The sequence below is a fragment of the Rhinichthys klamathensis genome, unplaced genomic scaffold, assembly GCF_029890125.1.
Source record: "Rhinichthys klamathensis goyatoka isolate OS25496 unplaced genomic scaffold, OSU_Roscu_1.1 h1tg000068l_1, whole genome shotgun sequence".
Lineage (NCBI taxonomy): Eukaryota > Metazoa > Chordata > Actinopteri > Cypriniformes > Leuciscidae > Rhinichthys > Rhinichthys klamathensis.
The window spans coordinates 1,021,234-1,046,046 of NW_026606611.1; the positions used below are offsets into that span (position 1 = coordinate 1,021,234).

A 24,813-nucleotide genomic window follows, 5' to 3' on the forward strand; every position below is an offset into this window, starting at 1 on the left:
CTCAATAAATAAACTGTCCCCACACTCAAATCCTTAAAGCAAATTTAATAGACCAAGCTTTCGGTCAAAAGAACATCCTCAGGGCATGTATCCATCAGTAAAATATGAAGACATTAGGAAAGATCATCTGAGTTCAGGTTTTACAATCGTTCCCTCTTCCTGTGAGTCAAAACACTCACTGAATCATCACACATATGACTCACGCCTACTGTATGTGAGCACCGGCGTCTGCACAGAGACAGGTGTGAATTAGATCGGCAGACTCTCATGATGGTTCAGCGCTCCTGACATACACTTTCAGCGATCAGGTGTCAAAACAGCTGGCCGTTTGTATTTTAGTCCTGTGTACATAATGGCTGAGCAAACCCCATCGGAAAGCAATACGTCTCCATCTGCCACAGGACTGCTGTGATCAATAATAATGATAGATTGCACAGTTATAGAATTATTGATTTTTAGAAGAACTCAGGTAGGACATTGCCAATGATGTATAAGATTACAGGAGCAGATGCGCTATCATAGCTAACATGAAAATAACAGTTTGTATGACATTTAAGTAAATAATTTACTTTTATTTTAAAAAAATGACTTGGAAATAGTTGGAAAATGGTAATGATTAAGTACCATTGTATATGTAACATTGCTGGCTAAGACGGAATATATCAAAGTACCACAACATTTCATCCGATTTCATCAGTGTACCACCAGAGCGTTCTGTAAGGGTTTTTCAATTCCTAGACAATACAAAGAACTTCCACATTTCGCTAGTTAAAAATAAATGACAGCCTGATGCCCTGCTAGCACCAGCTCTAGACATTATAAGTGACTATGGCAGGGCTTAATGTGGCAGCACTGATATACAGTGATCCTACAGGAACCAAGCAGCCGTGTCTCTGTATGGACCTGTGCGGCTGCTGAGCCAGGCAGGAGATTAAACATGAGACTGCTTGTCTATGACTCACATGCCAGCGTCTCTCTCTCTACCCGCTCAGATGCCGTCGGAGAGGGTGTGTTGGACGAACAGAGTGAGGTGTGAAGGAGTTGCTGCCTCCTTGTCAGTTAGCCAAAAACACAAATTCCCCTTTTTATGTGTTCTCTAACTGGAATGCATTAAACCAGCATGGTCGGACAGAAATGCATCACGCATCAGAACGTGCAATGAAAACATTTTGGCTACAATGGGATTTAGGTTGCCAAACACTCTCTCACACTATAAGGACCCTAAGGCTATGTTTTTATCGAAAACCATTCGATGACGGAAGAGATGAGAGTTTAATATCCAAGTTTTGGGGAGACCGGGGCTGCTTTTTATAATCACTGGTTTTGTTTGTCGGCATCAAATATCTAGCTCAAATTTGCTTTAAATTGCAATACTGTTTCTTTCCTCTATAAACTAAAAGTCCAATATCATCATATTTTTACATAAGTTGTACAAGTGTACAATAAAACCACACTGGCATACACTCAGACTATAATGAAGGCATTTTAACTGAAAGAATTATGTTCTTTGTACAAAATGTCTGTCCCATAAATCGCAGGTTAAGGCAGGTCATCGCATTTTTATTCTGACAAGTTGTTATGGGTTTAACAAGTTGAAATGTTAAGCAAATTATTAATAATAATATGTTGTGACCAAAACCATACTGATGTAGGTCTATTTGTATGGTCAAATCCTAATTTTTAGCAATTGTTTTACCATTGTTGTTGAAAAAACTCTAATATAGGTTAATGGCAGGTCCCAAAAGTGGGGCATCTTGTCACAAAAAGTCAACATGTTAAATGAACTGTACTTTTTTCCTGGACAATAATTACTGAGATGTTGGTGAAAATGGAAAACTGACTAAAAATATGTAACACCTAGTCCCGGTCACCCTACTGTATATATTGAAGTGTGCCATAGCCAGAGAAAAAAAAAAAACCATCAGATATGTCCACAAAAGACCAAAGGGCAAGATGTCCTAAACCAGAAAACTGTATGACGTCCAAACAGTCCCAAAGTCTCTGTGTATATAGATTACATAATTCAAGAAAAGCCCAGGACTTTTAACTTCAGTAGGCTACAGGTAATACATAAACTCATGTATCAGACCAAAAAGAATACAACTTCCACTTCATGACAGAAGTTAAGAGGAAGTTTATAAGTCTGTTGCAGGTCTTTTAAAGTGAAATCCGCTATGTAAAAGTAACAAAAGCTAGAGAAGAACTTACAGAAGTCCCAGAAGAAAGTCGAAATGCACCTCATATTCATCTTTCCACATCTTTCACTGGAGATCAGGCATCAATCCCGCGCGGAGCGAGAAAAATCCCTTCAACTCCATTCGCCTTCGGGCGCTTTGCGCATTGAGTAATCAGGTTTTTCCCAAATGGAATAAGATTTCGACGCAGCTGCTGCTAAAAGGGGCGTTCTGGAGACGTGGTTCACCGCATGCCGTTGATGTTCTTCGATAAATAAAGGTTTTGACGCGACTAATTCAAAGTGAATCTGCGCGCGCGTTTGGCTCCGGCGTAAACGGCTTCCCAGTGTGAAGTTCCTCAAAGTCGGACACAAGGGAAGGGGGCGGAGAGAGTCGCTCTGGATGGATTGAATTACTCAATGAGTCCTGCCCGAGCCACATTTCCATATTTCCGATGTTGAAGTAGTGCTCTGGACCCGAGCCCGGGAGCACCAGGCCGCTCGCGAGCGCGTCTATTATTAGAGTTCTGCCTCTAATCCCTCACGCTCACTGATGGGAAAATGTTAACATGTAATCTTCAAAACATAACAAATAGCAACAAAAACGAATAAAATAATAATAATAACAAATAGTATCATACAAGAAATATTACAACAGTTAGCAGCCATTTCGTCATTACTCGGAACAATATTATTCTTCCTTTGACTGCATGGTTTATAATGATAAATTAAAATGGCAACTTTGTTACAGAAATCTGACTTTTGCAACTTATAAAAAATAAATAGGCCTACTAGTCAGGAGCAAATACTTTTTTCAAAATGTGCAATTTGTTAGACTAAAAAACAAGTAAAATACACAAAAATTTGAATGGTAGCTAAATTATAGCTCATAAACTTTAAAAACAGTTTTGAGAAATACATTTTAAAGCGGTTTGGCATGCTGAGAGACCCCTGTTAGTTTAACTTGGAAACTAAATTATGAATGTACTCCAGAGACTAACTTGAGCACATGAAAAATATAAATTATTCCAAGTCAGAAACATACTAAATCACACAGACTTTTAGCTCACAACAAACTGGATCATGTGATGCAGATCTGGCATGTGCTACAACATTTCCATTCAGCAGTGACTAACCTTCAGACGGGCAGAATGGATACAGATAACATCCAACACACTCACACACAGACCACTTTATGACAAAATGCCCCTCCACCTGTAAACCTGTATCTTTTCAAATTTGCAGTTATCTCTTGAAGATCAGGATGTGAGGCCAAGCGCTGTGATGTATGAGACAGTAGGGCCTTGTTAGTGTGTGTGTGTCTGTGTGTAGTCTGCTATCTGTCGTATTGGCATGCTTCAGTAACCTACAGTCACAACATGTTTGTCCCCTCATCAACAAACACATCATTCAGCTGAATGACCCTCATAATGGTTTACAATGATCATCACAGCTGACACTGGGCCACCATCAAAACTAATAATCATCCTTCTCTCGCTCACTCCCTGTTTCTCTAAACTTGATAACTAAAGGTCACATATTAGCTCCATATTCAGAATCTTCACTCTTTGTTTCTCAGAACCTTCTAACCTAAAACAGCTTTCTATGAGTAAACTAAATGCATTTTAATTTCTATACTTTTTTGCATCACTTAGGCTACTTATCTTACCTCACCTTTTGAAACTTGGCGGTATGCAAATATTGCTGGCTCTCTTTTATCACACACACACACACACACACACACACACACACACACACACACACACACACACACAGAGAGAGAGGCTGGAAGAAGTTTTATGCCGTGCTGAAGGGGATGATTCTCTACCTGCAGAAAGTAATTTAAATCTACTTCCCACACACACACACACACGCACACACACACACACACACACTTACAAACTTTTATGTTAGTTGCGATTAAGCACGTTTACTCAACTTGGTAGCACTAATAATTATTTATTAAGATTTTTAATTCGCTTTGTAGTCATTTGTTTTAATTTTTGTTTAAGTTTTATTCATTTTGTTATGTGCATTTGCCATTTTTACTATTTTCTATATAGCTTACATTCATTTTTATTTCCAAACGTCTAATTCTTATTGAAACGTTCTTAATCTAATATTTATATTTGATTTTAGCTTTATTTAAATTACTGAAAATGATTTTTAATAGTTTTCATTTTACTAAGCAATAACAACACCGACTGTTTAGACTATAGGATTTTATTATTTCTTCCCGTCACAAGGTATGCTGGCTGCCAACTTGAAAATGAACAATAAAAATCCATGACATGCACATGGCTTTTTTCATTTCATAGCCAAACATAATGGCATCTGAAACAGTTATGATTACAATTCCTCTGGCTTTAATGGGAAGGAAATGAAGAGACTGGACCCATTGAAAGTTCACTGGAATACCCCTGATCTAAACTACAATTTAGCATTCATAATCCTTCCCAGTCACTTAAAAGCTCCAAAACGACAAAAAAGCAAACAAGGCATTCCTATGACTTGTGCAAGAGCCTTCTACGATAGTTTTGTGTAAGAAAAAGACTAAAATTTAAGTAATTCACTGAAAATCTAGACATCTGCTCTAGTACATTTATAAATGTATGGTGCCATTTTGTCTTTTTTAAAAGCTTGACAGCCCCAGTCCTCATTTTCTCTCATATTCTTTAAAAAAAACACCTTTTGTGCTGCACAGAAGAAAGTAAGTCTTCTAGGGGCGTCATATGGAACAACAAGAGAGTGATAAATAATGACATTTTTGTATTTGTCTGAACTATTCCTTTACACATTTCTTCTCCATTCTCGCAGTCATTTTAAGCTGCTGAGCAACTCACAGCCGTGCTGAAGTGTCAGACAGAGACATGATGAAGCTAAATATAGACTGGGTTTAAACCCAGTAAAGACAGACTTCTCTGTGAAGCGGACCTGCGAGGATTTAACAGCACGGCACAGTGCGAATGACAAAGACCCCTCATGATTTATTCTGACACACATACACACACCTCCTTAGTAATAACATTTTCTCTCTCTCCCCATCATCCGTTGCTGATGTCTCCACGGCACAAGAGATTATTCTCTCTGCGGATGAGCTTTACTTCTGCACTTCTAGCTCAGCAGAGTCTCACAGTCAGCTCACTTTCATCTCAACTCGTCTGTGCTCCGGGAGCTTTGCAGTTCTGCTAGCAGGTCCACACATGCAGCTAAAGAGGCTTTCTGCTCAAGCCAGCACTTTCCTAGCTCGCAAGCTATCTGACCTGCAGAGGTTTTATGACTTATGCTCCATAAAGTTTGCAGCTAAGAGAAGTAATAGATTTATATTCTGCTAATGCTGAAATGGTTATGATTATTGAAAAGATTGCTGCCTACTACCTCCAAAGCAAAATAAATAAGTAAATAAAATGGATATAAGGAATATAATAATACATTTATTGAGGTTTATGCTTTAGGTCAACATGAAGTCGCAACACACCTTATAACTAGCCAGCCCAATTCGTTCCAAAGGAGGATCATTATTGCATTTCGATACAGTGTTAAGAAGACAAATATGTTTTATTTGAAATAATTTGCACCAATGAATTGTGCCGAATAAGACCAGAAACATGCATTAACAAATAAACAGGGTCCGTTTTGATTTCATGTTGACTGTAAGACGAGTTAAATTTTTTTTTATAATTTTAAAATATAATATAAAACATGACAAATTTAGCCGATTTGAAAGTACATTTTGTCCATTAATATATACACTCACCAGCCACTTTATTGGGTATACCTTGCTAGTACTGGGTTGGATTCTTATTGGCATATTCAACATGGTGATGGAAACATTCCTCAGAGATTTTGGTCCATATTGTCATGATAGCATCAGTTGCTGCAGATTTGCCGGCTGCACATCCATGATGTGAATCTCCCGTTCCACCACATCCCAAAGCTGCTCTACTGGACTGAGATCTGGAGACTGTGGAGGCCTTTTGAGTTTAGTGAAGTCATTGTCATGTTCAAGAAACCAGTTTAAGATGATTTGAGCTTTGTGACATGGCGTGTTATCCTGCTGGATGTAGACATCAGAAGATGGGAATGCTGTGGTCATAAAGGGATGGACATGGTCAGCAACAATGCTGTTGTTTAAATGATACTCAATTGGTACTAAGGGCCAATGTGTGCCAAGAAAATATCTCCACACCATTACACTACTAGCAGCCTGAACCAATGATACAAGGCAGGATGAATCCATCCATTCATGTTGTTTATGCCAAATTCTGAATGTCACAGCAGAAATCAAGACTCATCAGACCAGGCAATGTTTTTCCAATCTTCTATTGTCCAGTTTTGGTGAGCCCGTGTGAATTGTAGCCTCAGTTTGCTGTTCTTAGCTGACAGTGGCACCGGTGTGTCTTCTTCTGCTGCTGTTGCCCATCTGCTTCAAGGTTCGACATGTTGAGCGTTCAGAGATGCTCTCCTGCAGACCTCGGTTGTAACGAGTGGTTGTTTGAGTTACTGTTGCCTTTCTGTCAGCTGAACTGGTCTGGCCATTCTCCTCTGACCTCTGGCATCAAACAAGGCATTTTCACCCACAGAACTGCCGCTCTCTGGATATTTTCTCTTTTTCGGACCATTCTCTGTAAACCCTAAAGATGGTTGTGCGTGAAAATCCCAGTGATTAGCAGTTTCTGAAATACTCAACAGTCATGCCATGTTCAAAGTCACTTAAATCACCTTTCTTCCCCATTCTGATGCTCAGTTTGAACTTCATCGGATCGTCTTGACCATCTCTACATGCCTAAATGCACTGAGCTGCTGCCATGTGATTGGCTGATTAAATTGGCATTAACGAGCAGTTGAAGAGGTGTAATAAAGTGGCCGGTGTGTGTGTGTGTGTGTGTGTGTGTGGATGTATGTATAGGTCTTAATTTGTTACATAAATAAATAAATAAATATCTTATGCACTTTCACTTCTTAGGTATTTTTTTCCTGTTTGGGTGTTTAGATACTGGAAAACAAGACAAAGTTAGTGATTAAGAAACCGATTTTTGCAGTGTATGGATTAAAACTTAGCTTGATGTTTCACCAATAGCAGATCTATATTTCATGCTGGCTAAAGACAAATTTCAGAAAGGGTATAACAGTCAACTACAAACGAAATGATCAAGGGATAATACCTGCAAGAGTAATTGAGTAAATAATATTGATTTCACACAAGCAGAATACCTAAAGAAAAGGGCTGTGCGGTTGGAGAAAAACAAAGGATTTCAACAGTAATCCTTTCTCTTTGTTGTATGAAAGTATGCAAGAGTGTGTGTGTGTGTTTGTGCAATGTTTATCTCATCCAGTGTGTAGATGTCAGAGAGAGAGAGAGAGAGAGAGAGAGAGAGAGAGAGATATTGTGTGTGTGTGTGTGTGTGTGTGTGTGTGTGTGTGTGTGTGTGTGTGTGTGTGTGTGTGTGTGTGTGTGTGTGTGTGTGTGTGTGTGTGTGTGTGTGTGTGTGTGTGTGTGTGTGTGTGTGTGTGTGTTTGTGTGTGTTTGTGTGTGTGTGTGTGTGTGCGCAGCTCTCCTGCATCCTGTAGGGATAATCATCAGCTAGACAGCACTCACCCGCTGCTCCTACACACACAACCAGGATGGAGCGGAACCAGACAGGAAGTTTGTTTGTAAGTGTGTGTGTGTGTGTGTGTGTGTGAAAAAGAAATAATAAATGAGCTTTAGAAAGGCGTGGGGGTGGTGAAAGAGGCAGGGTCGGGACTCGATTATTTCTGTGCCTATGTCACCGAATGGGTGAAAAACACAAACTGAAGGATTTGTGGACTCACTTGCATTTCCTCTCCAGTGCACTCTAAGCATTATCCTAGTTTTAGGGGCAAACAGGGTTTTCCATTAAAAACCTCACTAATCTAACATGAATATAGTTTAAAGACTCTAATCAAAATCAAAGTTTTACGGCTTTTAGTCAACAACGCGTTTTAATCATCTGTGTAACTACATCCTAATCCTGATCCTAATACGCACTCATTGTCTAAACCAGGCAGACCATTAAAGAATACGACACAAAAGTCTCCCGGAAATCCTGTAGAATTCAACCAATCAATGACGACTTTGAAACTCCTGAAGTGTTTCCCATTTTGCGTGCCAACAGTCCATGGGCAGGACGTCTGAGGCTGAGACTATGGTCACGGTATAGGCCTGAAATGCTAGTATACACTTAAAAGTATAAAACAGATATTGATCAATCTTGCCATTTTTTTGTCCAATAAAATGCTCTCTTGAATGTCCCCTCCCTTTAAATAGCAATGGCAAGCAGTAAATCAGCAAGCTAAATGCTATTGTCTATTTAAATAAGAACACCAACTTACTGTTTCAAAAGTTCAAATATTTCATCCACGATATATAAATCCTTTCAGGGTTTTTTTCCAGTCACCATTCAGTTTACTTCAGTTGATATACTTTAGTTCTATAAAATTCTTTGATTTTCAATTAATTATTTCAAATTTGAATTGCAACTCTGCCTCCTTTTAGCTACCTCAATTCAAATAATGTGAACTAATCATCAAAACAGACTGTGCTTTAAGTTACTCCCTAGCTAGCATTATGCTCGTGAGGCTTTGTGAATTAGCTAATTACCAGCATATGTTCTTTTCCTTCTGTTAGCTGTTGTAGACACCGCACAGCACTCATTCGCTGCGATGAGTTTATCAACCACATTTAAGCACTATGCAACTCCAAAGAACTGCTAATGAAGAACACATGGGGCTAGTGTAGCATTACCAGTCTTTGGTAGACCACAGGCTAATAAAGTTAGCCGCTAATGCTAAGAGAGAGAGTTAAGAGTTTTAATGAATAGAGTGCAATATGGAGGTCAACTGGACACGAAAGCTACATCAAATGTAGCTTTGACCCTGTCAGTGAACGACAACTAACTGCATTGATACAGAAGGACTCAAATGGACGTGTTGCCAAGTGCCACTTGGAAAAAGCAGTGACTGAAAACTAGAGCAAGGCTCCCGTCGTGAAAGAGGAAAGCCAAAGGCGATGATGTCACTCCCTAAAAACAATGCCTCATTCAGGCAGACTGGGGGGCAGGAAGCTGCTAGTCATTTAAAACTGGGGAGGAAAAAAAAAACGACAACATCTGCTGCTGCGTCCAGTCCAGATGGATGCAGAGAGAGAGGGAGAGAGAGAGACGGCAGCTATATTAGACAATCCTTCACTGGCTCCCAGAGGTGGAAATCTTTCCTCTGGATACTGGCTCAGATCCGTGAAATATAAAGAAGTTTCCAGTCGGCTAGGTCGCAGTGTGATACTCTCTTCAAAACAGACATGATAGGCTACCCTTCTTAATGGCTCATTGGAAAAATGTGCCTACACTCAAAAAAATGCTGGGTTGTTTCTGTAAACAAATTGTTGGGTTGATTGTGCTGGGTCAAAATGTTGGGTCGTTTGGGGTACTGTAAACACATTCTTGGGTGCTGTAAGGGGTTGTAAGCGGGTCATTCACAAATATGACGACATTTCTGCAAAATTATATTACGATGCTGCTTGCAAGTTTCACCACACTGTCAAAAGTTTTATCTGAAACAGCGCTGTCAATATTTTATTATGTTGGTTGTTGTACGTATCGCGGCAGTTTGGAAATTAAATTTATAGTGAGTGGCGTCAAAAAATCTATGCTCTGTTGCGTTTGAAAAAAACGTACTGCCTACACCAGGGGTAGGCAAGTTCGGTCCTAGAGAGCCGCTGTCCTGCAGAGTTTGGCTCCAACACTGAAAAAAACCTCTCTTGCCTATAGCCTTAGTAATCCTGAAGACATTGATTAGCTTGTTCAGGTGTGTTTGATTAGGGTTGGAACTAAATTCAGCAGGACAGCGGCTCTAGGACCGAACTTGCCTACCCCTGGCCTACACTAACCCTACACTAAACCTAACAAATAAGAACATAAGAAAACGTGACATAAAATTGCATTTGCTGAAGTAACTATGCCATTTTAGCTTGCTCTTTTATCGTAAACTACATTTCACGGGTTTCTAAGCTCTTTCTGGGCAACTGAGCAAGTTTACTACATCAGAAAAGCCAAACATATGGAGCTGGTTATGCGATGTCAAAATGTATTAGTTTAACAAATCATGCGCTGAGGGCCAGATTTACTAAACGGGGCAAATTAGCATTACAGCGCAATTCCAAAAAATAGTAGATGGGAGTCCATTCCGTAATGACCAACCTACCAAGAGCAGGGATTACCTATGAGATTACCTACCAAGAGCAGGGCAAATTAGCGTCTGGTTTAAGAAATGCTTTTTTGGGGTGGTAAATAATGGCGCAAATACTAGAAAATGTACTTCTTAAATCTTAATAAATCACCTTGCATGATTTATTTTCCCATAAATTTTGCATCTGGAAGGGAAACTCCTACAAATGCATCGGCCACAAAAATAACTGTCCACGACTTTTCAGCACTAATTTTTCACTGTGTGTCTTTAGTAAATTCTGATAGTAGTTTTTTAACGCCAAAAGAGGGTTTGCGCTGGCGCAAGCTGTTAGTAAATCTGGCCCTAAGTGTTTTGAGGTCACAGTATTAGCATTGTGCAAGAAACTGTGAGGAAATAAGTCTTTATCAATTGATAATCTACCCCGTAATCATAATCTGTGTGAAAAAGAATAAACGTTGTTGGTGTTTTACAACCACAGTCTTAATTTCATCTGGAAACTGCAGTGAATAGTTTGTATTGGTACGTTTTTGGAGTTTTGCAAAAAATTTAGGTAGATGCCCATTTTTTCCATCCAGCCTAGGGTGCTCATATCTACGCAGTTCTGACGGTACATATGCCTCATCAGAATAACAATTAGCAAACAGTCTGGATCTTGACTCCATTCCAGATGAGCTATTGTCTCTGATGGGGAAAAATAGCATGAAACTTGTTGCTCACTAGTTTAAGAGCAGGTTATTAACTAGTGCTGCATGCCATCTACTGGACAGGCCAAGCAGGAGATTTAGTTGCATCCTTACCTGATAGAGTTTGGCATCGTTCCTCCACTCTCTCCATTCCCAGACAGCTCAATGTGGAATCCATTAGGGATGCTCCATTGTGCCGGCTGGCTCAAGACATTTTCCGACCTGCTTCCTGGTATAGTGGTCCGTAGAGGACTTGCAGAGCTGGCTTCATCCCTTGCCGTCTCTGTCCCCAGATCTGCCTCGCCCTCAGCCCCTTCCTGCACGGTCTCCAGCTCCAGTTCTGGAGTTTCGGGGCCCATTAGGGCCCTCTGCTGGATGAGAGGGGTGAGCGGCGCCTCGAAGCTGACGCAGCTGTCCGTCTCGTCGGTGAGCGACAGCACGTCCAGAGAATCCAAACTGCTGTAGCAGGTCCCGCCTCTCAGAAGCTCAGACTCGACGATGCGCTCGAACGTGGAGCTGAACCCGTCCTGGCTCTCTTTCGTCCTGTCGTACTCTTCCTCTCCGTCGTCCTCTTCCTCCTCCTCAGCCGTGGTCTTGGCGACCTGCTCAACTATGCTCTCAAACGTAGAGCTGAAACTGTCCTGATTTCCAGTCTGTCTTTCCTCCTTTTCTTCTTCGTCCTCTACCTCAGCATCCGCTTCCTCTACGGAGAGCTCAAATGTGGAGCTGAAGGCATCTAGGTTCCCCTGCGCTAAAGAGTCTTCCGGGATCCCCTCCTCGTCCTCCTGCCCTTCGCTGTCATCTTCGGTCCCGTTCTCAAACCTGCAGTGACAAAGACGCCGGTTAAAGCATTCCCAAACCAAGAGGTACACGCCTGGCTACAGAGGTCTGGCTCTAGACCATATACAAAGGCTCTTAGCCTGGCTGGCATGCGCGGTACATGCCCCTATCTTTATTCAGGCTGCCGTCACAGTTCTTCATCACGACTGCAGCGGGGGAGTCCCAGCAGAGGGGAGCTGGGAGCTTCATTCAGGACAGCTCCCCTGCCACGTATGGTGCCCAAAATATCTCCCCATCCTCATTGTAACATGCATGCCACATCATTTGTGAAGCCTGACATTGAAAAACCGCTCAGCTAAACTCTGTAATACACGCGTTTCAAATTCAAAACATTTTGTACGACAGGACAAGCCTGGCATTGTAAAATTTGTTGTAAAACAATGGATGTCTTGTCTTTCATGGGGTTTTAATGATCATTTTGGGGTCTATTCAGAATCCAGCCAGATTGTTTTCTCGGACGATCATTAGGATGTGTTTTGGAAGTCAATTTTATTTGTTTAGCGCTTTTGTTTGAATCACATAAGGCACATCACACAGGAAGTTGAAATTAAATTAGAAATGGAGTGACAGGACAAGGAATTTACTCAATTGCAAATCAACAATCTACTTTTGACTGTAAATGTTGCTGTCAAAGGCTGATATATATTATTAAGTATGTTTACCAGTGCAGTTGTAGTTAAGCTACAGTCTTCATCTCTGTCTGTTCAAGTATAGGTGTCCAAGTAAACAGTAATATTGTGAACTATTTTTTACAATTTTCTATTTGAATAAAAATGTAATTTACTCCTGTGATGCAACAGCATTATTACTCCATTCTTCAGTGTCACATGATCCTTCAGTAATCATTCTAATATGCCGATTTGATGCAAAAAAAAAAATATATATTATTAATTTTGATTGAAAACAGTTGTGCTGTTTAATATTTTTGTGGAAACCATGATCCATATTTTTCAGGATTCTCTGTTAAGTAAAAAGTTCAAAAGAACAGCCTTTTTTTATACTGGAATCTTTTATAAAAATGTAAAAGTATTTACTTTTGATCAATGCTGAAGCAAATTTTGAATGGTTGTGTTATGTACATGCGCTACCTCTGTCTTAAGGAGAATATGCAGACCAGCACAATTTCAGTTGGACTAAAGTGACATTACATTTTTTTAAAGATGAATTATTGCTGAAATCAAAGTTTTAAAGTGCATGTAAAAGTCATTCTTATTTGACTAACCTCAGAGAGCACAGGGGCTTGGCTGAGTCCTCTTCTGGGCTCTGAGGCGGCAGAGACTGTGTGTCTTCACCTTCACGGGTGTCCCCGTTACCGTTTTCTGGTACAGGATCCACGCAGCTGCCCTCAATCTCACCGTTTCTACCTTCCTCTTCTAATGTCACCGTCTCATCCTCCTTTTCCCTGGACTGTGTGTTTCGGTTATTCTCTGTTTCTCTGTCTTCTGCTTCACCTTGATGCTCCTCCTCTGTCTTTGTTCCATTACAGGGCTCCAGATCTTTAGCCTTAGAGCCGTCAGCATCCTCTTCTCCCTCAGGTGCTGGGGGTGTATCTGGAGGTGGGCTGCCTGTGCGGAGGGGGTCATGCTGCCCCTCCTGACTCATGGTGGCCTCCTCAATCACGATGTCCTGGCAGCCTGGGGTCACAAGGTCAGGGTCAGGAACAAGGGAGAGGGTCAAAGTTCACACCTATTACAGAGGAAGATAAGACAGAGCAATGAGATGTCAGATAAAGGTGAGCCCTGAATAATAGAGGACAGTGACCTACTGAGAAAATACAGTAATGCATTATGATTATAAATAATCTTCTACGTACATATAAACAATTGAGACAATTGTTCACGTAAGAATATAAAATTGCCCCTTTACCAGGCAGGGATGATGCAATAAAGTGACAGGACATTCTGTAAATTGTTTCATTTTTATTTATATGATGTCACTCAGTGTAGACCTGCCTACTGAAGGCATTGATCCAAAATCACACCATTGTAAATATCTCCTGTCAGACACATGTTCCAGGCTATGGACAGACAAATTGCTTGTCAGTCACACCTGGTAAGGACATGAAAAATGAAAGTGGATAAATCATTTTGGCCTTAAAGTGCCCCTATTATGGATTTTTAGAAAATTACCTTTCATGTAGTGTGTAATATAGCTCTAAGTGAATGAAAACATCCTGCAAAGTTTTAAATCTGAAAGTGCACCGTATATACAGTTATTGTCTTTCAAAAGTAAGAGTCGACTCTGAGTCAATGAAATGAATCGTTTTTCAAACAAGTCATACGCCGTTTCGTAGTGACGTCAAGACGAAACATTAACATATTGCCCGCCCACTTATTGCGTGCGCAGACACCAGGGAAAACTTCAACCCCCTCAAACCGGCAGCCGATTCCTGTGGACACTGGACACAGGGGCGCTGTAAAGGGGGAATAAACGATGACGATTCTCTGGGCCCATGACTAAGAGGGGGCCCAGAGAAGCCCCCAATAAAATTGTGGTGCTAAAAAATATATTTGATAGTAAAAATTATTAACTTTAAATGATTCTATTTGCTGTTTCCTGGTGTCAATTTTTTTTATTTGTTTAGGAAACACAAACGTCCGTGGGCCCCTCTCCCCCTCTCGATTATCATAAAATGGTTCAGTCCGCCCAAATTGTATCCAGGCAACGTATTTTTACGCTCTGATTGTGTGAGACGTAAGTTACACGCTCGGACAGATTCGGCTTGAAGTCGTTCATCCTCGGATGCGGTGCCGCGCGCGCTGTTACAAAAAAGCCGTGCACACAGCTAAGCGAAATGAGGTCTTGCCGGTCTTGCGCACCGAACTTGTCACTTTTGCCGCGCTCGTGCGACGCGTTGAGAATAAACAAGTGTCAGCGCGCGCTCTGATCGGTAAAGGTGCACGGACCTCTCCCAATCATCTCTAGCACTCAGCCTCCGAACCACCAACTAACTTCGCCTCCGTTTCCCTCGTAAGCTGATATTAGTATTTAAACATTCTCTATGATAAATTTTTTTTTTAAATGACACACTGTCTCTTTCTCTCTCATACATTTTAACTATTTATTTAAGTCCACTTAAAAGAAATGATTTACAGGGACACAAATACTATAGATGCAGTCAAATGCATGCACATAATCATGGACAAGCGGCATACAGCAGATCTTCACAGTATTTAGCATCACTCAGTTGTTATGGATACAAGTAGCACCGTCTCCGCCAGATATGACGGCTGCCTATAATAGCAGACAGAGCGCAGTACTTTGCTAGCCGTTTAGCCCTCTTTTTGGGCATCCCTAGTTGATGAAGACCCCTTACAACCAGCCTGTGTGTGTGTCCTAAGCTGCCAAATATGATCACAAGAAGTCGGCTGTGATAACCTAACTCTGAGATGACGTTTAGGAGTGGTTGATATTTAATCATCTTAGTCATAAAAGCTTCTTCCATACTAGAGTCAAATGTACATGCAACCTCCACAACGAAGACCTCGCTGATCTCTTCATTAATCACAACAATATCTGGTGTATTTGCAAGCACATGAGAAAAGGTTTCAGAGCTATTACACTTCTGAAACATAGATGATTTTACACACGAATGTTTGTACATTTTTACAGCAGATGAGAAATGGCTTGATATGTCCTTCACTATAAGATCCACTATTCTGTCGTGGCGTGCGATGTACATTCCTTTATAGGCATGGCAGCCGTTTAAGATGTGTGGCAGTGTTTCAGTGATCTGTTCTGTAGTGTGATGCAAGCAGTGAGGTACCTGAGTTGTAGGAAACCAGATAGAAAGATTGAGTCTGGTTGGAAGAACTTGTAGTCTGGCTTTTACCGTAAAAATGATAATCTCCTCGCTGAGTGCAGTATTCTTAAAAAATGAGTGAGAAACAGAGTGATCAGCGGAGGAGAGACACGCAAGTTTCCCCTGAAGGTTCAGGCCTGTCCAGTGTTGTTTCTGCTGGTGTTGGTGTAGGTCCAGGAGAGTTGTCCGGGGCCCTGTGGATGTTAGGGTGTAGCTGTGACCCCCGTATGTGGCTGTGGCCCTGACAGAGGTCAGGGGGTCAGTGATGATGTCCTCGGAGACCCTCACAGTCCCAGAGTCAGACCGCACCCACTCCAGTGGTACTCCAGTGCGGACACAGAGGTCGTTCAGGTCTGGCCAGTCTGACCAGACGCCTGACCAGACACACACACACATACACACACACACATTGTCTCTTTCTCTCTCACACATATGTAGGCTAGTTATACACTCTTTAGACTTTTAATGATTAGTGCTTTATTTTTAAAGTTTGTGGTTAAGAATCGTGTTAAAAAAAATCCTTTTTTTTGGGGATGGATTCCGGGAAATCTCCCTTATTTTCAATGTTCAATGTTGACAGCTATGGCGTACGCACGCTTTGTACATGAGGCCGCAGGTCTCTACGGTAGCATTTTTCGACAGGTTAGCACATTTCGATAGAGCAGGGTGCAGCGGGTGCACGGCTTTGTATTACAGAGGACAAATTACGGGTGTGGACATGGGATGGAGTTCAATTGTCTGATTGACTTAAATATATGAGAATGATAGTCAAAATACCATAAAAGCGCATGATTTTATGTAAATTAATATGAAAAAAGTCTCAGCTGTGTTGGGGGCCCTGTCAAGATTCTTTTCATGGGGCCCAAAATCCTTAGCAGCGCCCCTGACTGGACAGCATCATGTCGAGAAGACGCTGTGCTCTACAATGTGAAGGTAAAGGCAGTTTTTTTTCACCAAGGACGAGCAAGTGAAGAATCAGTGGTTAAAATTCATCTCTACCACGATACCAGCAGTATAATCCTAAACGTTTGCTGTTCATCGGCCATTGTTCATTACTGTGTTTAGCTTACAGGAAGCCTCAGGACACGCAGAGCTGACGTAGTTATGGCAATGGGCGTTTTTGTTTTCGACGCGCGCGCTGTACGCGGTAGACCAATCACAACAGACTGAGCTGTCTGGCCAATCAGAGCAGAGTAGCTCGCGGAAAGGAGGGATTTAGAGAGATTGATTAATCTAACGATTCGTTTGAGAATCATTGAAAAATGTGGTAATGTGGTGATGTGCAAATGTATATTATGAGAAAATTAAAATAGCATAATAGGGGCACTTTAAAATAATTTGATGATAAATATAAGTATTTAACTTTAATAAATATAAGTGTTTAACTGTACATTTTGATATCTTGAAAAATCTGAAACTCTAGAAGAGACTCATGTGAGATTACAGGGGTCTTTTGTTCAGGAGAAAAAAATCTGAGATGCAAGAGACTTAAGCAAAAGCCTAATTTTGCTCTCTATTTAATCTCAAAGCTGTCTAGGAGAAACAGCTGAGACATGAAAGAGATTTCATTTGTGAATTTTCAAATGCGTCCGGCAAGCGAGCGAGACCACAGCTCGCTGCACATTATAGGTGATATTAAGCATTCTGAAGACCGAAGCAGTCAGGTGGCACTGGCAAGATCTTAAAAGTTTAAACAGCGATTCGGACTCCATTATCTGCTGTCAACTTTGTGTTTTATCAGCCCTGCAGACGTGCAGACCGTTGAGAACGCATTAGCTTTGACTCAGCAAACCTCCACTGATGTATCACATGCTCACTACAGTACAACACAGACCAGAAGGAACTCTCATCTACTGAGGGTGAATGTAAGGGTCAGTCTGAGTCTAATTTTAAATTCTGCTCTGAGGAATCTTCCCTAAACTCAGTGGGCGGCAGTAGCGCTGGACAGGACAGATGTTCAGCACATTACGGCATGGTTAATGTCAGCATTCACCAACCCGTTTAACTTCTGTAATGTTAACAGGATATTCAGTGAATACAAATGGACAAAACTTGACTTTATCCATTAGATGTTAATTGTGTTTTTAGAAAAGAGGGCATTACATAACAGAATAGCATCAGCCAAACATGGGAAGATCGGATCATTTCTAACTTGAATCTTTGAATCTCATTCAGCAAAATGAACTAATCTTTATACATGTCATTTTGTTCATTTGAGCAAAGTTCAATTAAAATATATTTTCAATAGCAAAGTCCCTGAGCAAGTCCAGATACGCAATCTTTAATCATAATCTAAATTTTAAAAATCATTATAATGCAGCCAAAGACACGATATAACAAACGAGATCTCTTTCAAGCCTTTCGTTCATTTGTCACGTTACACACGCAAAACGACCCGTGAGTGGAGAAGTGGAGAAAGTTATTACATTTTGATAAAAGATTCAAATTCGCATTTGTAATAATGTGGTCATAGGAATCTGGCATAATAGGATCAAGAATGTGTTGTTAGAAAGGAAAAAGGGTCTATTTTTAAATTTGTGTCGACTGAAACTGAAACTTGTAGTTTCCTTGCCACCAGGGGCGTCACTAGGCCCTTTTTAGGGGGGCTTCAGCCCCCTTAAACTTCTGCCTAGCCCCCCTAAAAATGTGAGATTAATGTAGGCTACACAAATTCGTGTTCGCTTCAGTCTTGTTATAATCAGATTCAGCGCGTTCTTCATCTTCAATCCGCAGCGGCGCCGAGCAGAGAGCACGTCAGAAACAGAGGACAGGGTGTGTGTGTGTGTTCATGTGTGTGTTTATCTGAGCCTCATTGGTCTGTCACTGCTCGTCAATGTCAGAATATTTGAGATGACCAATCAAATCAAAGTAGGCGGGCTTAATGTTCACAGACGCTGCTGAGCGCGAATTTTAACAGTGCGACTCGACGCGTACGGTCAAGAGCGAGATAATATGTAAGTAGCTAAACTTAACATTTCATATTTTACCTTTTTCATGTCATAAATGTTAAACGAATGACAAAAAATAATCAGGCAAACTAATATAGTTGTGTCAAATTTCGCCATTTTGAGCTGAAAATAGGCCTATGTAACGTGACTCATGTAATAATTAGTTTACAAGAAACATTAACAAAGCCGTTTTCATCATGTTAGGCACAAGATTAATAATGAATGTGTACATATTGAGAATATAATACAAATTGTAGCCTTTAGTAAATTAAAAAAGCTCAGCTTTAGGAGGGGAAGAGGGAAGAGACTGATAAAAAAAGAAAGAGTGATGGAGATGAGAAGAGAGCAGGTATTGACAAAAAAATAATCTGCCCACTGACATGGTTTTAAAGCTATTTCTTATCCTTTTTTTTGGTCTTCAAACGTCTTGAAATGCACATATCAGAGAAATAAAAAATTTGAACCCCCTACCAACCTCAAATTTAGGACCTCTGTGATTATAAAGCCCTGTCTACGGCCCTGTATTAGGCATAAGATCAATAATAAATGTGTAGCCTACATATTGTGAATGCATTTAATAAACTTACCTTTAGTAGCTTTCAGTAAATAAACGCGTCTGAGAAAATGATTCATAGGCAAAATCACCCTATCAGTTGACCCTATGTTTACTTTCTTCACTGACAGACAAAAATGAAAAGCCTTTATCAGTCAAAGCTCAGCTTTAGGAGGGGAAGAGACAGGGCAAGATAAAAACAAAGAGAAAAAGAGTGTGATGCTGATGAGGAGAGAAAAATAATCAGCTGCCCACTATCCAAGTTTTTTGGCCTTCAGAACATCTTAAAATACACATATGTGATCAGAGAAATCAAAATTTTCTCGGGGAGACCCCGAACCCCCATATTTGCCCTGCCTCACATTTGGGACCACAGTTATTATAAAACCGTGCCTTTGCATCGTAATGAAAATGGTTAATAGTGAGCTTTAGATCCTAAACTAAAGTGTTACATTTTTTCTAATTTTTTTAAAAATCATATTGGGGGCTTAGCCCCCCTAAAATGAAAATCCTAGTGACGCCCCTGCTTGCCACTAGAGGAACCAAAAGAACTGGAAAATAATGACCAAATATTTCATACAGCTTTCCAGCTGTCTCCATCTCTCATTGGTCGATCAAACAAATGGCCCCGCCCAAATCTCACATCATTGGTTGAGACAATACCTCTTTTGTGCTGCTCAGAATCCTCAACAAACAGAAGATCACAATATTGTTTGTAGCTTTAAGTAAACCATTTGTAGTCTGATGCTCTTTTATGGGGAATCAGCATAAAAATAGTTTACTAAACTACCGTTCGAAAGCTTGGGGTTCGTAAGATTTTTTCCCCCACATTTTTGAAAGAAGTCTCACCAAGGCTGCGTTTATATGATCAAAAAACAGTTTCCCATTTTCATATATATATATTTTTAATCTAATTTATTCACGTGATGCAAATCTGAATTTTCAGCATCATATATACATCATACAGTCTTCAGTGTCACATGATCTTTCAGAAATCATCCTAATATTCTGATTTGCTGCTTAATATTTTGAGGAAAATCTTTAAATCGAATCCTTCGTAACATTAAAAATGTTCTGCTTGATCAATTTAATGCATCCTTAATTAATAAATATCTGAATAAAATTCTTGCTGAATAGGATTCCCAAACTTTTGAAAAATAGTGTGCAGTTGTTTCTGCATATCAAGTTCATTAAAGGGTGATTTTAAATTCATATTCAGAGTCTTTGCTATGGGGCTCTGCTTAGTTTAATACTCATTCACCAGATGAAGCCAACTGGACAGACATACAAACACAGAATATAAACAGCACACATGTACAGAAAATCCTTGTCTCTGGCAGAGGAACAGTCTAACAGAGTTAAATGTGAAGCTCAACCGCTTTCTTCTGCTGCTCTGACTCAGACGGTGCCATTTAAAGCTTTCTAATGCCGTACATCCGATCGAAACAAACCGCAGTAAAACCCTAGTTTCCATTACATTAAAGCTCTATAGCCCAAACTGCCATTACATTAGGTAACAAATGAAATCTCTTTGTGTCTATATTCAATGCTGTCAGACAGAATACACACCAATTCATCTTAGCAGTTACACATTATTTCGATTGAATTAGGTCAACGGTGCATGAATTTGTATGTAGTTTTCTACATCATTGTAATCTTTACCCCGTTATCTTTCCAAAAAGGTCTATACCCCCCTAAACGCTTGCAACACGGGGATGTAAGAACACACCGTCTGACACCACACAGAACATTTTAATGTGACATTTAGCAAAATACACTCTCAGAAAGTTACCTTTGACCTCTGCTCCTCATTCAAACACACGTGGTTAATGTTTGACATTCTGCATGGGTGCTCAGTACCCAAAGTCCATCCCAGCTGCAGATGATCCTTTCACATCAAGACTCACATGCACGAGTCCATCATACACATACACAAACACACACTCAGGCTCAGCTGCTGTAAAGTACCCTGCTGTCACACAAACTATTCCTGAGAGCCACAGCGATCTGTAACTGCCAGATACCCATAATTCCTACAGCACACGCCTACACGACTAGTCACTCACTGGGGGTGTATGAGTGTGACGTATGTTTGTATGTGTCAATATTTGCCTATATCGTTAATAACAACAGGGCTTAAATATTATTTTTTTTTCTTTGCTGGCCAATCGGGATGTTTTTACACAACCTGCACATGTAATTTGGAAACAGTAGCTAACTACTATTTTAAATAATCTACCAGCATTGTATATAGTTTATACCTTAGGTCCTGCAAATATTATTTTGGTTAATTAATATGGTTACCTTACAAATTAATAGATATATTAAATAGATATATTAATTTGTGACAACAGTTTTAAACAAAAATGTAAGATAGCGAAAGGTAGGTAATTCATAGATTCAAAAATGGCAGCAAAGACATTTATAACTTTACTAAGGATTTCTATTTCAAATAAATGTGTTTTTTGTGAGAAAATGTATCAACAAATATATTTCTATTTCAATATTGATAAGAATTTTTACATATTTATTTACAAATCAAAAACGTTTAAAGAGTATGACCCCAAAATTTTGAAAGGTGGCTCAAAATATTTCTATAATCTTTCAATATCTTAATCTGTACCATCTATTCGGTGCAGGCAGTATTAATATTTTAATATATGCAACAATTTTTCTTTGCAATTTTTTTTATTTTTAGCAATGCATTTTTGTATTTGCAAGAGATTTTTCATTACATTTTAAAAATTAATTTCATTAAAATATTTTTTCATTCATAAACCCACTTTTGCTGGAAAACAACAGCATATGATTGCATATGACTGGTTTAACACAATTCCTCACAAAAACAATCACCAGCATTTTTTACTATTTTGATTAAATTATCTTAGCGACAAATCAGCAAAAGTTCAAATAAGTTATAATATATCAATGAAAAGCAAACATTTGGATGTACAAGATTAATGAATATAAAAATTGTCTAATAAGACCAAGTAACCATTCTGTCAACCGACCCAAAATGTGCTCCCACACTTGTCCCGGGCCAACAGGCCATCCTTATTGTTGGCATTAACAATCATGGATGTCCTCAAGTGGAAAAATATTCATAAATAAAGTAAATAATGACTTTTAGGGGGTAGCGTTAAGGGTTTGGGCATCATTATTAGCGCTACAGTGTGTCTCATAGTGTACACGTGTGTGTGTGTATGTGTGTGTGTGTGTGTGAGTGAGTGAGTGTGTGCGTGCGCGCGTGTGTGTGTGTGTGTGTGTGTGTGTGTGTGTGTGTGAGAGAGAGTGTGTGCGCGTGTGTGTGTGTGCGCACTCGACTGATTGACTGAGAGACTTCCAGTACTGTCAGCAAAACAGTAGGGTCTTCAGGGCGATCAATTCTGTTTAATTACTTTCACTGGATCTGTCTGTCACCTTCACTCTTTACACTACACACACCGGCACTCATGTGTCTACAAACACACACACAGTCACTGATAAACTTGAAGAAGGGCCTTATCTTCAAACCAACACACAATCCTCTACTCAATCACTGCCACCCCAAAAAAACCTTCATCAAGCTTTCAGAGAGATCTGCTTTCACCTTTTGGCTGTCTTGTGATATTTTGTGGTGAAAACTCGCTTGTTTTATGCGTGTTGGTACCTTTTGACAGCTGCGGTACTTTAATCTCACATATTTATTGATTGGATTAAAGTAAGGCACGATTTCCTTAGAGATTGTGGCCTGACAATATGAGCCAAGAGGCAGAGGGGAGAACAGGGAGCTGAACTCACCACTGTAAAAAAATGTAAATTTTTGTTGTTGTTATTGCCATAGACTGCAATTTCTACCTGTTCTGAGCCTTTTAAAAAATGATATTCATTGGTGTAATCTCATGTAATCAAACTGATTCATGACATTTTTTTGTTAATTAATATGGTTATTTATAACTGCCTTTCACTAGTAATTTTAAATTGTCCTGTGGTGTCACAAATTTATATTATTAATATATATATATTATATTACGTGTAACGGTTCAAATTACTCACAGGTTCGTTTGTATTGTGGTTTCGGTATGGTTCGGTATTTGCTATGGTCAGGAAAAAAGGACTTCTGTCAAATAAAAATAAAAGAATATAAGGACAAATAATCAAACTACAAGCAAACAGCACAAATAAATAAAATAGAGCAAAGATATAAATAAAATAAACAGTGATTTTCAGGTTTTAGGTCTAACATTATGAATTGAATAAAGTAATTAAATGTAAAATAACACTGTATATAATATTCACTGTATAAATTACATAAAGTTGAATCCTTATTAAACTTACAAAAGAGATTTAGTCAAGAGCAGAGAGTGATTTATTTGTCAACTGTTGTTTGATTAAGAAAAAAAACACAAGAAAGAATATAGGCTGCTGTCACTATCTATATATCTATCTATCTATCTCTATCTTTATCTATCTATCTATCTATCTATCTATGTATGTATATATATAATTGGAATTTCATGTAAATTTCCTATTAAGAAGTATATGGTGCATTACTCAGTCAGGGACTCTTATAAAACCTTTTTAATTTAAAGTATATTATGATTCAGTGATAAAAATACACGCACACACAATAAGTCTAGTGCAACAATAAGAGGCATTCTCACAATTATGAGGTTTAAATGAAACACTATCCATGCAGCCAACACAGTCTGATCCAATCTACCTGTCTGGGACTATAAACACAAAAGAGAGCCAAACACACACTTCATCTCCTTCTCTATGCAGTCTGGATAGGCTACTGGACGTCTGCGTGACCCACTAACCCTCTTCAGACGCGAGATGACACCGCCGCGCGCGCGCGCGCGCAAGCACACACACACACACACAAAGACTGACCATTACAAATGATCAGCACGCGGTATTTAACTCTCTCGGGAGCTGCAGTGCGCTAAATATATCGATGCCGTCTACCTTACCCACATACAGCCGACTGCGTAATGCTGCCTTTCCATCCGTAACAGGCTACGGGACATCAAAATAGAGGCTTCAAGTGTAGACAGGATTTCCCCCCCACTTTCCTGACACGTCAGGGGTCCTGTGAAGGAGACCACCAAGTAAACGAGTATGAACAACTGAGCCGTGTGTAAATGTGATTTAAATCACCTCGTTCTGTCACTTCCACTGCTGTCAAGGTCAGACGTCCTACACTGTAAAAAGTGCTACACCCACAAAGTAGGTTTTATATATTTTAAATATTTGTAATCTAGTTTATTTTATTGGTTTTATACAAAAAGAGTATCAAAATACTTCCTCTTTACTTAAAATATATCAGTTTTTATATAACAATATATTTTAAATAAAACCCATGCAATTTATTTGGGTAGTTATTTGTATGTGGTTGTTGTGTACAATAAATGTTATAAAAGTGAGTTGACAATGCACAATTTATTTGAGCAGCTGTCGATGTGACAGGTGTGTTCATCAAACGTAAATATTTTAAATTTTATAAGTTGGCATTATCCCTTTTTCACTGGCGGGGACTCCAGACAGATGCAATATCTTCCTCGGCACTTTAACTGTTTGGTCGCTGCAGCGGATCTGAATTTCAGGGTCTGATTAACACGGTAAGT

The 24,813-nt window shown here is 39.7% G+C and overlaps 1 protein-coding gene across 1 annotated transcript in view; it reads right to left on the reverse strand.

The window, feature by feature from the left end:
• psd2 (pleckstrin and Sec7 domain containing 2) overlaps nt 1–21,099 on the reverse strand; it is a 41,386-nt gene extending 20,287 nt beyond the window's left edge. Inside the window, exons 1-3 of the mRNA XM_056250193.1 lie at nt 20,997–21,099; nt 13,124–13,587; nt 11,176–11,883 (exon numbers count right to left, since the gene is read on the reverse strand). Coding sequence (XP_056106168.1) covers nt 11,176–11,883; nt 13,124–13,503 — 1,088 coding nt within the window. The 5' untranslated portion in view covers nt 13,504–13,587; nt 20,997–21,099. The remainder of the gene's footprint in view (nt 1–11,175; nt 11,884–13,123; nt 13,588–20,996) is intronic.
• Nucleotides 21,100–24,813: the final 3,714 nt, after the last annotated feature.